Below are 13,653 nucleotides of genomic sequence, written 5' to 3' on the forward strand. Positions count from 1 at the left end.
CTCTGTGGCATGTGGGATCTTCCCAAACGAGCGCACGAACCTGTGTCCCCTGCATCGGTAGGCGGACTCTCAACCACTGCGCCACCAGGGAAGCCCCAAAGTTATTCTTTGAGTATGTAAGTGAAGTGTGCATTAACAGCAGAATAACAGGAGATGGTGTGTTCTAAAGCTTTGGATTCTATACAAAACACTATAACACAAAAGCATTCAGAGAATGAGAAGCAAACGTGCTCAGTTTACCAAATGAAGGCTGTGTGCAATAGGTGTATCAAGCAGGGTCCTGAAAGTTGAGTAAATAGGTAAGACAAGAGGGAAGGACTTGTGTGGAGTTGACTTAAATTATTAAAGTTCAGAGATGTTGAGTCTGGTTAAAGAAGTGAATAAAGGTATAGGACCTATACTTAGACACTTTAAATAGATGTCTCGAGTTTGAATGAGATGTCTGAAATATATATTTAGATTTGTTCAGAATAGAGAGACATTCTGTAGCCTTACTGCTGCACTGTAAGAACTGTATCTAGTTCTGATAGACTTTTAATTTTATACTATCATTAAATGTGTTCTTAAAACCAAAAGAATACAGGATAAATGTGTCATGGTATGTTAAATCTAAACTGACAGTAAAGCTGAAATCACCCTGATCCATATATAAGAGCATCCTTCTTCTAAGCATTGATAAGGAAAAATTTGTAACTATACTGATTATCAAGAGATTTCATATAGATACACTGTTTTTCTGATTTCTATTGATTTGTGGTACTGAATTATATAACATTTGTCTTACTCTTTTCTGTCAGGTATTTACAAATGTACTTTTACTCATAAGAAGTTGGGAATCACCAAAGAGCAGTTGGCTGGAAAAGTATTGCCTCATCTGATTCCCCTGAGTATTGAAAACAATCTTAATCTCAATCAGGTAGGAGTAGTTCTGTGCTTTATTCAGTTTATTCAGCTTACTGTTTTCTTGGCATTGAATGTATAAATATATTACATATAAATTGGTAAAACAAGGAAAAATGTGCCAAAGAGATGAATGAAGATAGTTTGTGGGTTCAAAGTAAGGAGTATGTGAGTTGGAAGGATGGATTATTGATTGGAGGCCTAATTGGGAGATAGTAAATGAGCAGAATTTTGAAAGATGTGTAGGATTGGGGACTACTTCAAATTTGGGACTGTGAAATTGACATGAACAAAGGGAAAAAAAAATATGTCTGGGCTGTGTATTCATTATTTATTGCTACCTCACAAATCACCACAACTTGCAGGTTTAAAACAACATAGATTTATTATCTCACAGTTTCTGTGGGTCAGCCAAGCCAGGGCATGTGTGCTCTGCTCAGTTTCTCACAATGCTGCAGTCAAAGACTGAGGTCTCATCTGAATGCTCAGCTGGGGGAGGATCTGTTTCTAAGCTCACTCAATGGTCCTTGGCAGGATTAAATTCCTTTCAGACTCTTGAACCGAAGGCCTCACTTTGTTGCTTTCTGTTAGCTGGTTGCCACTGTGAATTCCTTGTTTCATGGGCCCCAACACGGCATCATCTGGTTTCATCAAAACCACAAAGAGTCTGCTAGAAAGATGGAAGTTATAGTCTCTTATAATGTAATCAAGGAAATGCCATCCCGTTACCTTTGCCATATTCTGTTGGTTACAAGCAAGTCACAGGTCCTGCCCATGTTTGAAGGTAGGGGATTACAGAAAGACAGAGTAGCAGAATGAGGAGATAATTGGGACCATTTTAGAGTCTATCTGCCACAGGGAATGAATAATACAGTTTGAGAGATACCTATAGTATAATCAGGGAGTGATGATATTAAGATAAATTGAGACTAGAATAGGTAGACTTTCGTTTTATTTTATTTTGGCCATGCCGTGCAGCTTGCAGGATCTCAGTTCCCCCACCAGGGATTGAACCTGGGCCACGATAGTGAAAGCCCTAGAATAGGCAGACTTTAAATGCTCATCTCGTTTAGGTATTTGAACTTTCAAGATGTGGTAAATGTTTGAGCAAAGGGACTATGTACTCAAAGGTTATTATAGAATTACCTCTGCATACTTCTGTCACCGTAGTTGTCACAGCTATATACTTGTGTGTCTGACTTTCCCAGAAGGCTGGTTGTTATAGCTTATTCTTCATTACATCCCCAGTACTTAGTACAGTGCCAGAAACAAAAATTTTTATTGAACTGAGAGAAAATTTGAGGTATAGAGTAATGACAAGGCATTTTGTTCACCATAAAACTAATGTTTAATGATGTATAATGGAAAAGATGGGGAAGGGTTACTATTTAACTGAGAGTGTCAGAAATGGATAGGCTGGCAAGGTTTGGAATTAAGGACTAAAAGTGAATTAGAGCAATGAAGGAAGCAGAAAGCTGAGAGTTAAGCAAGAGAGCTTTTGGCATAGGGGAGAGTGCTGAGTGAATGGAGTTTTCAAAATAGAGAAATTTGTAAAATTAATCAGATCCAAAATTTCATTTGAAGTGGTAGGGTAAGCCCCTGAAGGTTTGTGTCCTTAGATTTCAGTTTCTGTCTTGATAATTTCTTCATATCTTGGATGGCAGGGTTGAAATTAGGATTGGCAAAAAGGGAGGATGAATATTGGGGAAAAATAGAATGATAACATGCCTAAGATAGTCTTCAACTTTTGGTCATTTCTGTTCTTAGTTCTCATATTTATGATTTAGGGTGTTTTAAAATATTCTCAAATGCTTATTTTAGGATATATAATTACATTTGAAGTGTGTTAGTTTTCTTCAGCTTTATGGTTGTTTTTTGGGGGGGCCTATTTTCATCAGCAGAAATATTTAGATTCATATCATCTTGTATTTTACAATAGTTAGCATGGATGTGGTCTGCTTTCCTATTCATTTCATAGACAGGGTTCCTAATTCAAGACTGCCCTCTTCTGTCAGTTCTGATTTAAAATAATCTAAGTATATTATACATTATGTGAAAAAGATAAAGTAACTTAGGAAAATACATTTTTAGCATTTGATTAAAAAAGAGAAAACACCATGCAGCAATCCAAACACAATCACAACTTGTGTTGGGGGACGGTTCCTATGACCACCCCCAGATTCAGTGATTCACCAGCAGGACTCAGGCCTCAGCCAACTGTTGTGCTCACAGCTATGATTTATTATGGTGAAAGAATATAAAGCAAAATCAGTGAAGGGAGAAGGTTCATGGGGCAAAGTCTGGGGGAAACCAGGCTCAAGCTTCCAGAGTCATCTTTTGGTGGAGTCACACAGAATGTGCTTAATTTCCTGGGTAATGACTTGTGACAGTGTGTCTGAAATATTGCGAGCCAGAGAAGCTCATTGGAGACTCGGTGCCTGGAATTTTTATTGGGGGCTGATCAAGTAGCACCCCCTGCCTGGTACTCAAATTCCAGTTAGACACAGTGAGCCACTATTATCAGTTAATGGTGGGAACCTCCCAACATCTGAGTTCCTGGACACCAGCCAAGGGCCAACCTTGCAAGCAGGCTTTTCCAAGGATAGCCGTGCAGGCCTACTATGTTAATGCTGCAACAATATAGATGAATCTCACAAACATTATGTTGAGCAAATGAAGCCAGACATAAGAGGATCTACTGAATGATTCCATTTGTATGAAATGCAAAGACGGTTAAAACTACACTGCTAGAAGTCAGAATAGTGTTTTGTCATATGGCGAGGGAGGGTAGGAAATGACTAGAAGGGGGCACGGGGAAGCTTCTGGGGTGCTGCCAATGTTCTGTTCTTTTTCTGGCTACTGGTTAAATTCAGTTTGTGAATTTTTTGAGATGTGCCTTTATATGTATACTTTTCTGTGTATGTTATATTTTGTTAAAAAGTTAAAAAATCTAATCAGCAAAGAGTCAGTCATGGTAAACAGCTAAGGAAACATGCCATTTGTTACTCTTATGATCAGACAGAGGATAAATGGATGATAGAGCATGGTTGAGAGGCAGGATAACGTAGTAGAAAAGAGTACAAGCTTTGGAGACAGACTTAGTATGAATTCTAATTCTGCCATATAAGTTATTTAGTATTTCTGAGTAAGTTGCTTTCTCTCTTGCTGAGCCTGAGTTCCCTCATTTATAAAGTAGAAATATTAATAAATTTACTTTGAAGAGTTGTGAGGATTAATAAAATAGTGTATTTATAAGCACCCAGCCCAAAGACGTAGTTGCAAGATTTGGGGAGGGGAAGAAAGCAGTTTCTAGAGTCTTCCTGTAATATGTGGTATTATTAAAATAAATTGTTTATGATGATCCTAAAGTACCATAAGAATTATTTAACTAGGGGCTTCCCTGGTGGTGCAGTGGTTAAGAATCCACCTGCCAATACAGGGGACACGAGTTTGAGCCCTGGCCCGGGAAGATCCCACATGCCGGGGAGCAGCTAAGCCCGTGAGCCACAACTACTGAGCCTGCGCTCTAGAGCCCGCGAGCCACAACTACCAAAGGCTGCACACCTAGAGCCTGTGCTCCGTAACAAGAGAAGCCACCACAATGAGAAGACTGCGCACCGCAATGAAGAGTAGCCCCTGCTCACCGCAACTAGAGAAAGCCCGCGTGCAGCAACGAAGACCCAATGCAGCCAAAAACAAACAAATAAATAAATAAATTTAAAAATTATTATGTAAAGTTTAACCAAAGCTTAAACTATGTTTAACTTTAAATTAGATATACTTTATGAATTTTAATTATTTGGAAGTTAGATTATGTATATTTAATATTTCTACTAACTTTTTAGAAAACAGGCTTATTTTAGCCAAACGTCATTTTTACAATGATTTGAATAAAGAGTAATTTTTTATGCATTATTAAGCAGATTGTTTTCAGATATGCACAAATTTAGAAGGTCATTTTTGGATTAGTCTAGAAAAATCAATATGTAATAACTGCTGGAGTTGAATTTATATAAGACTGCTGAATAATAGCTGTTAGGATATAAAACTTATTGAGAACATGTTTTCTGGAACTTAAAAGTCTCATCAACTATATCACCACCATACAGAGATACTGTAAAAGCTTGCTATGATATATTGAGCTAAAATGTACTATTCTTATGTCATCAGTGCTATGAGTGGGTCATATTCTGATAAAAATAGAGAATATTATGAATGACTTGTTGAATTATTTTATTAGATTACCTTTGTGGCTAACTTGAAACATTATAACCATATCAATTTCTTATTACACCAGTTCAATTCCTTCATTTCCGTCATAAAAGAGATGCTTAATAGATTGGAGTCTGAACATAAGACTAAACTGGAGCAACTTCATATAATGCAAGAACAGCAGAAGTAAGTAGGTTGCATATGAATTGCACATGGTCCAGGAGTGACATCAAAGTTATGTCATGGTTGATTTTCTAGAATACGGACTAGAAAAATTGAAGGATTTCATTTTTTTTTTTTAACATCTTTATTGGGGTATAATTGCTTTACAATGGTGTGTTAGTTTCTGCTTTATAACAAAGTGAATCAGTTATATATATACATATGTTCCGAAGGATTTCAATTTGACTATATGTAAAGCATATAAAAATTTTCCAACATATTAAGTTGAACTGAGTTTAGAATGTTGTTGAAAATCTGATGTCATTTCTGAATACAGAAGCATAATAGGATGTAACCCTAGCATTTTCTCTACATAAAGAAAATTCTGTTTCTAAGAAAATCTCTTGTCACATTAGTTACTGGCATTGTAAACTCAGGGTGCTGATTGCCAAGAGCACCACTTAAAAATATTTTTCAAATCTGTGAAATCCTGGTGTTTTGATTTCTCCTTCTTTTTTCTCTAACCCCAGAAACAGTTATAGAGAATTCATTCCATATGTAGTACCACAGTGTGTACCTCTTTTTTTGTTTGTTTTTAGGGAGGATTTTCTCAATTATTTGCAAAATACTAGTATTCAAAGGAAGAGGGGAAGGGTAAAAATTATTCAGTGGAAAATGCCAGTTTTTATGATCAAATCTCCACTATATTCTTTGCTCCAGAGGCAAAACATGATTTTAGGATGCCTGTTAAAGTTTAATCCTGAGTCAAAGACATCTGAAAATCAGTAAAATTGGTATCAATCATGAGCCAAGTCCCCCAAAAGAAACTTTTTAGGTTCTGCTCCTGTGTAAGATGAAAGCTTTATGGAAATAAATACACAAGGTGTAGAATGATGTGAAATAGCTCTTTGTATGCACTAAGTATTCTGTGATGTATATATTTATCATGTTTAATGGATTGACTATATTAACTTAGGAACCCTGGAAAATAATCTTTAAAAATTACAACAGAGAGAAATTTTCTATGTATTCTCTTTTTCTCCTTCCTATCTATATCTTACCTGTTTTTCAAGGCATAGATCTTGTCCACATCACTTATTCAGTGATTATAGCATTTATTGTTAGAATCACAGATTCTGAACTTAATCACATTAAGTTCCCATATCATATCTTGTCTCTCAGTGAGCTGTAAACTCTCCTATGGTAAGAACCATGCTTGCCCGGTTTTATGACACTAAGTTCTCCAGTAAATCTCAAATGCTGAGCTTTAAAAAAAAGACGTGTACAAATGTACATTTTGGGGGCAAGCAGACATTAATAGTAGTAAATAACGAAAGAGATTATGATTCTCCTTAAAGAATGAAGTTGCAGTTTGTTTAGATTGTAGTAAATTCCATGTGGATGAACTATTTTTAGTACAAGTATTTTTAAAACATACATTTCTTTTTATTGCTTTGTCATAACTCAACTCTCTCACAGATCTTTGGATATAGGAAATCAAATGAATGCTTCTGAGGAGACAAAAGTTACAAATGTTGGGTCTCAGGTAAGAAGATATTTAGATTATTCTAATTTTTGAAAAAAAATGCTTGATAGTGTGCTCCATTTCGGGGGCCTCTGATCTTTAAGCAGTAAAATCACAATCTTGCACGTCATTCAGCTGGTTCACTTTTGGTATTTCAGCATATTGACAAAGTCTTTAACAACATTGGAGCAGACCTTCTGACTGGTGGTGAATCAGAAAATAAAGAGGATGGGTTACAGAATAAACATAAAAGAGTAAGTGTCTTTACTGTTCTTTTAGTACTCGTATTTATATTATATAACTTCTAAAACCACATATTTTTGTTGGGAAATACTATTTAGCTTAATAAGAAACATTCTTTAATTATCTTTATGAAATTTAAAAGTTATCAGTGGGTCATGCATGACCTGACTCATGTTGAGAATAAACATGCTTAAGATTTTTAACTTTCTTTATTATTCAGTCTCCCATGTTGGTAACATTTCTAGGTTGCCTGACCTCTTTGTCCTTTCTACTGTACTTTGCCGGTCACATCCCTTGATAAATTCTACAGTGTCTCTTCTCTGATTCTGATTTTGAATAACAAACTTTAAAATGATACTTTCCAATCGAAATGTTGGTTAGCATCCGATATAAAAAATATGTCAGTTTTGAATTTCTGCTGAGGGCAGTTTTCTTCTGTTTATTCAACAGATATGAGTACCTGTACGTGTAGAGCCAAGGAACTACTAGACATTGTGGTTTACAAAATTTGTTAATAGGACATACTGCGAGCTTATAGGTTGGCAAAGTTGATATAAGAAAAAGACAGATGTTGAATTTGATGCAGACATTAGCAGTGAAAGGAATGTTCACGTTAAAAAAAAAGTTGTTTCCTTTTTACTTAGCTTTTTGATGAGTTTCTAAAATATTTTTAGAGTGAGCTAGAATCTCCCAATTTTATAAAATGATATCACCTAGTCATATTCTCATTGTCTGGAAAAAGATGATTCTAATGAATGGTTTTAAAATAATAATTTTATTATTATTTTCATACTGGAAATAGTTTAGCAGGGATCCTGTGAGTTTCTACCTAAAGTTAAATTTTACCGTAATTCAAAGTATAACTTACGCTGTGGCAATCACCAATACAGGAGTAGTTTGTAAACTACTTGGTATTGTCAGACATACCAAAAAGAAATCTTCTGTTTTACAAATGGAATTATGAAAGTTGTCAGTTGATTTTTTTGGTTTTGTTTTGTTTTCAGGCATCACTTACACTTGAAGAAAAACAAAAATTGGCAAAAGAACAGGAGCAGGCACAGAAGTTGAAAAGCCAGCAACCTCTTAAACCCCAGGTGCACACACCTGTTGCTCCAGTCAAGCAGGTCAGAGTTCATTTCTTTTGCATAATTCAAGCATACTACAGTTTTTTTTCCACATCTTTATTGGAGTATAAATGCTTTACAATGTTGTGTTAGTTTCTGCTGTACAACAAAGTGAATCAGCTGTATGTATACATATATTCCCATATCCCCTCCCTCTTGAGCCTCCCTCCCACCCTCCCTATCCCATCCCTCTAGGTTGTCACAAAGCACCGAGCTGATCTCCCTGTGCTATGCAGCAGCTTCCCAGTAGCCATCCATTTTACATTTGGTAGTGTGTATACATCAGTGCTACTCTCTCACTTCATTCCAGCTCCCCCCCCCCGCAAGTCTGTTCTCTACGTCTGCATCTTTATTCCTGCCCTGCCACTACGTTCATCAGTACCACTTTTTAGAATTCCATATATAAGGCATACTACTCTTAAGGAGTAAGGTAGTATAGAACTTAGTCTACCTACTAGTGTTTTATAAAAATGTATTTCAGAAAATACTTTAATGTGTAATTTCTAAGAAGTATGGGCGTCAAGAATTTTCGAACAACTCCTCAATAGCCTGCCTAATATATAATGTTTTGTAATAGTGCTTGTTACCAACAAAGAGGAAGCTAGATTAATGGGAGGGTTCTTAAAAAATATTAGGTCTATGGTACTAATTCAACGCTGCTCACTTTGAAATGACCAGGAATATTATATTCATGCATTTATGTAGTTTTGAGCAAAAAGTAATTTTCAATTTGTAGCTTTTTTGTTATAGTCATGTTTGTGACTTGATTTAGGAACACTTACCTGTATGTCCTGACCAGTATTTATTTCCTGCTATGGTCCAGGCAGTGTTCTACGTGCTGGTGTTAGAGCAGTGATTAAGGTCTCTGCTGATAGAAAGTTTACACTATTGCTGATTGCAGAAATTACTTTATCTTAGAAGCTTTCTTTAAATTATTTTTTTGTTGTTGTTGTTGCCTCTTAATCATTAAATTTCTTCCTCTGGGAAAAATCTTTGTGAGCCAAGAGGCAAAAATAAAGTATTTTGTAGGTACTTAGAATAGAGAAAATAAATTTCCACAAACTTTTGATGAAATTCAAAATACAAAAATAATAGAGTATCCTTGTCTGTAATACAGATCTAATGAGAAAATGCAATTCTGTTTTTTGGTGGAGGTGCAGCGAGGGAGACAACATTTCATTTAATTGGAGTTCAGAGTTGGGTTCCCTATCATCAGATTGATTACAAATGTTCATGCTTAAAAAGCCTTACAAAAATATGTGGCAGGCTGGATTTGGCCTGTGAGCTGTGGTTTGCTGTCTTAGTGTAGACTATTGAGCTTAATTTTAACTGTCCTTTATAATAAAATTTATCAAATGTTTACTAATTTTTAAGTAATTTGGAATTCTTGGAGATAAAGTAATTTCCTCATATTTTTCAGACTAAGGACCTGACAGACACATTGATGGATAATATGTCATCTTTGACCAGTCTTTCTGTTAGTACCCCTAAAATTTCTTCTTCAAGTACCTTCACTTCTGTTCCTTCCACGGGCCTTGGTATGATGTTTTCTACACCAATTGATAATACAAAGAGAAATTTAACAAACGGCCTAAATGCCAACATGGGCTTTCAGACTTCAGGATTCAATGTGCCAGTTAATACAAACCAGAACTTCTTCAGCAGTCCAAGCGCACCTGGAGTGGCCAAGATGACATTGGGAACACCTTCCACTTTGCCAAACTTCAGTGCTGTGAGTGTTCCTCCTGCTGGTACGAAGCTGACTCAGCAGAGACCCACAGATATGTCTGCTCTTAATAATCTCTTTGGCCCTCAGAAACCCAAAGTTAGCATGAACCAGTTATCACAACAGAAACCGAATCAGTGGCTTAATCAGTTTGTGCCTGCTCAAGGGTCTCCAGGTGTGGGCAGTTCGGTAATGGGAGCACAGACACGCATGATAGGACAGTCTGCCTTCGGTGTGCAGACTAATCCTTTCTTTAACCCGCAGAACTTTGCACAGCCGCCACCTACTATGACCAGTAGCAGTTCAGCTAGCAGTGACTTAAAAGATCTTTTTGGGTGAGGTGTCATGCTCCTGTTTTTGAAGGATCACTTCAGTTTTAATCATGGGTAAGCTGATTTACATCTATATAATTGGCTTGGAGGAAGTACTTCTGTGGGAAAGTAAATGGTCTTGTCTGACAGAAAAAAACCTGTTGTCATGCCAGCATAGTAGTTGTATGGACTCTTTAACAGTTGAGGTTTTTAAAGCCTTGAGGATTTTTTTCCTCTTACCAACTCCTCTTCAGGTTTTTAAAAGACCCAACCCATATCAATCTCAATGAGAAAAAAAGACACCTGAGTATCTTGAATAGCAGAATTTTTAAATCAAATGTTTATTTTGGCTTGTAAATCTTGGTGTTATTTAAAAAATTGAGTTGATGGTAATTGCAAGTTTCATCTGTTAAATACTACATGGTACACAGTCTGCCTTCACAAGTCATTAGTCTTCATTTTTACTATGTGAAAAATCTTGATGCTGTATTGATTTGTTTGCATTTAGTGTGACTGAGTGAGAAAATGATAAGCCTAACGAAAAGGATCGGGTCATTTGCTTTTCCAATCTTATTACTTCTCAGATGAACTAATGTTTAGTGCAAAAGACTGAGCAAATACTGCAGAATTTAACTTAACCTTGATTTCATTGGTTCAAACTAAGGCATTATTAACTATCATAAATGCAAACTAATCATTGTAAATTATATTTTAGCATGGTCTGCCTCAAATAGTAATGTTTTTTTCTGCATTTACTTGGATATGTTTAGAATCACTTTTTTTCCTACTGTATCACAGACAGAAGAGGTAGGTACTGATTTGTACAGATATTTGACAAAGCCCTCTGATGTGCTTTCCCTGACTACTGCCTCCATATTTCATTTTGAATTCAAACTTCTGAGGTTGCAGCACATATGAATTGCATTTTCAAAAGGAGATTTGTAAGAATTAAACTATATTTAATGAGTATACTTTTGAGATTTCTGCTGTATTGTTTCAAATGTAATAAACTTTACTTCTCTAAAAATGAGCACTTGTATCTTCTGGCTACTAAAAGATTAATTTTCAGCTTGATACGTTATGATAACGTCTGACTTCGTCAGTTACTGCATCTGAAGTTTAAATCTTCTCTAGGAATTTCAGGACCCTTTGTTCAAACATTTTTATGTCCATAATTAGCCATTTTTAGGAAAGAAAGAATAAATTCTTCTAACAGGAAACATGCTTTCTTTTTCAAGGCCTTTCTCTGATATTTTTCTTTGATTTGCTGATTAGTCAACCATGGAATCTTATGCTATAGATGTCATTTGTATTTCGTTATATTCCATCATTATGTTATAACTTTAAACTGATCTTTCAGAGAACTATAAATGTATTATAATCGCAGCCATAGAGTTTGTGGTTTTTAATTATCTGAAACCAGCAATCATTTAAAATAAGTCATATGAAGTTTAGTGTGCTGACACTACATTTATTCATTGAAAAAATACGTATACACACACTGAACATACAGTACTTGATTATAAAATGTAAGTTGATAATATTGCTGGCAGCATTCAATAAGAGGGTATGTTAAAAAATAAAAAGTCAGCTTAACATCTGGTTTCTGTATGAGCTGTATTTTGTTACATGGTTTTAGGAGAAGGACTGATAGGAATGCTAAAGAAACTTTTCCAAGAAATGAAAAGCAGTAGGAAGAGCAGATGTTTTTGGCAAATACATTCATACCTGCACCTGATTATTTGTCTCGTTCGTAACACAATATCTATCTTGAGAAAAGTTTACATAAGGAATAAAACTGCTTAACATTGAAGAATTTTTCTTTGTAACAATTCAGTAGTCACAGTTCATTAGGAAATTGCTTTTTATTTTGTAAAATAACTTTGTCAGTGTTGAACTCCTAATTAGAAGGAAAACTTAATAGAACAATTTATATAATTTGAACTTCTAAATATAAAAATAGATTATTTGAAAAAATATGTGATTCTTAGGTAATTTTCACGTCTTGAAATTTGTTCATTCATTGAGGTAACGATGCTACATTTTTAGAAGATTTTCTACACTTTTTTCTTACTTTCTTGAAGGTATTTTGTTTAAATCATTTCTATCACTCGAACTGTTACCATTGCCTTTTTCTGTTGTGAAACTGCCTCTAAAAAATAGTGCTATTTTTAGGCTTGTATCTCTCTGTGAACAAAATTTTCAAAGTACTAGATAGATCACCTTAAAATTATGGTAGATATTGACGGCATTTTAAGTCCCTTGGGCTTAGAGTAGAAAGTTAGTAGGTTAAAAAGCACCTGTAGACAAAAATTACAAGAAAGATTCCCTTTTATTTGAATTGGTTCTTTATTCTCCTAATGCTAAAGTGTGTGATATATTTAGAGGATGCATAAAAAGAAATGGAAATAGACTGTGTACTTGGCTGGGGTTTGTTTGTTTTGTTTTGTTTTTATTTTGGAACGCTTATAACCCTCTTTTCACCTGAATAAGTTAAGGAAATAGGTTTTTGTTATTGTTTTTTAACCTGTAAAATACCTCACATGGTTGCTTTTACATATTAAAGGAAAAGGTATATGTGAAAGTACCTGATAGCAAGCACAGAGTATGCACCAAATAAATTTCGGCTTTGACGAAACTTTCCACATTAAGTTGTGATTTCATGCTTTGTTATTTACTGGTCTTGAAATAATTTTAGAACAAAACAAATCTGTAAGAATTCAAACTGTATAGGATCTTAAGAGATTATTTATGTTGCTGGCTTTCAAGCTATAACTGTGACACTCAGTAAGAAATATATCTTACATTACAAACCCAGTATATGAAATTTATACCTGAAACAAAAGTTTCAGAAAATCTTTGATACATATAGTGTACTCTGTTTTTTTTATTATATCCTACTAATTAAAAAAAAAAAAAAACTGGTTACAATCCCTAACAAGACTTCATGATATAGTTTGAGTAAAACTGAAATAATTCAACACCATGCAGATGTAGAAACAGAGGGTCAGAGATTTACATGCCCTAACCCAAGAAAGTTAGAGCCAGGAATAGAAGCTAGATTTTTTTTTTTTTTTTTCTGATCTGCAATCCCATGCTTTCTACCATTATATCTTTTATTGTATGAATTCTGGAGTTGCTTTTGTCAAAATGGTTTAATATAGTAAGTATTATGTGTTCAGTACTTATTTGGTACCATAAATATATTTACATTGGAAAAATTGGCATTGAAGAGGAAGAGGGAGATGATAGAACGGAAATGTTCGTGGTCAAAATCAGCCTCTGGGCTGTTTCTCTGAATTGTGGATGAGATGGTTGGGGGAGCCAGGTTAGCAGTGCTTGCAGTACCCAGACATGTAGTAGAATTAAAGCATATAACCTTGAGGAGGGGGTGGCATAGTGGAAAAAGCCATTTCACCAAAATGGAGCTTGTTAGATATTAGAAACTTC

The 13,653-nt window shown here is 35.2% G+C and overlaps 1 protein-coding gene across 2 annotated transcripts in view; it reads left to right on the forward strand.

Moving 5' to 3' along the window:
* SCYL2 (SCY1 like pseudokinase 2) overlaps positions 1 to 11,233 on the forward strand; it is a 58,425-nt gene extending 47,192 nt beyond the window's left edge. For both annotated transcript variants that reach the window (XM_004269490.3, XM_049694722.1), the window contains exons 13-18: positions 798 to 916; positions 5,198 to 5,298; positions 6,754 to 6,820; positions 6,958 to 7,053; positions 8,047 to 8,166; positions 9,587 to 11,233. In XM_004269490.3, coding sequence (XP_004269538.1) covers positions 798 to 916; positions 5,198 to 5,298; positions 6,754 to 6,820; positions 6,958 to 7,053; positions 8,047 to 8,166; positions 9,587 to 10,231 — 1,148 coding nt within the window. In that variant the 3' untranslated portion in view covers positions 10,232 to 11,233. The remainder of the gene's footprint in view (positions 1 to 797; positions 917 to 5,197; positions 5,299 to 6,753; positions 6,821 to 6,957; positions 7,054 to 8,046; positions 8,167 to 9,586) is intronic.
* Positions 11,234 to 13,653: the final 2,420 nt, after the last annotated feature.

This window comes from Orcinus orca, chromosome 11 (genome assembly GCF_937001465.1).
Source record: "Orcinus orca chromosome 11, mOrcOrc1.1, whole genome shotgun sequence".
Lineage (NCBI taxonomy): Eukaryota > Metazoa > Chordata > Mammalia > Artiodactyla > Delphinidae > Orcinus > Orcinus orca.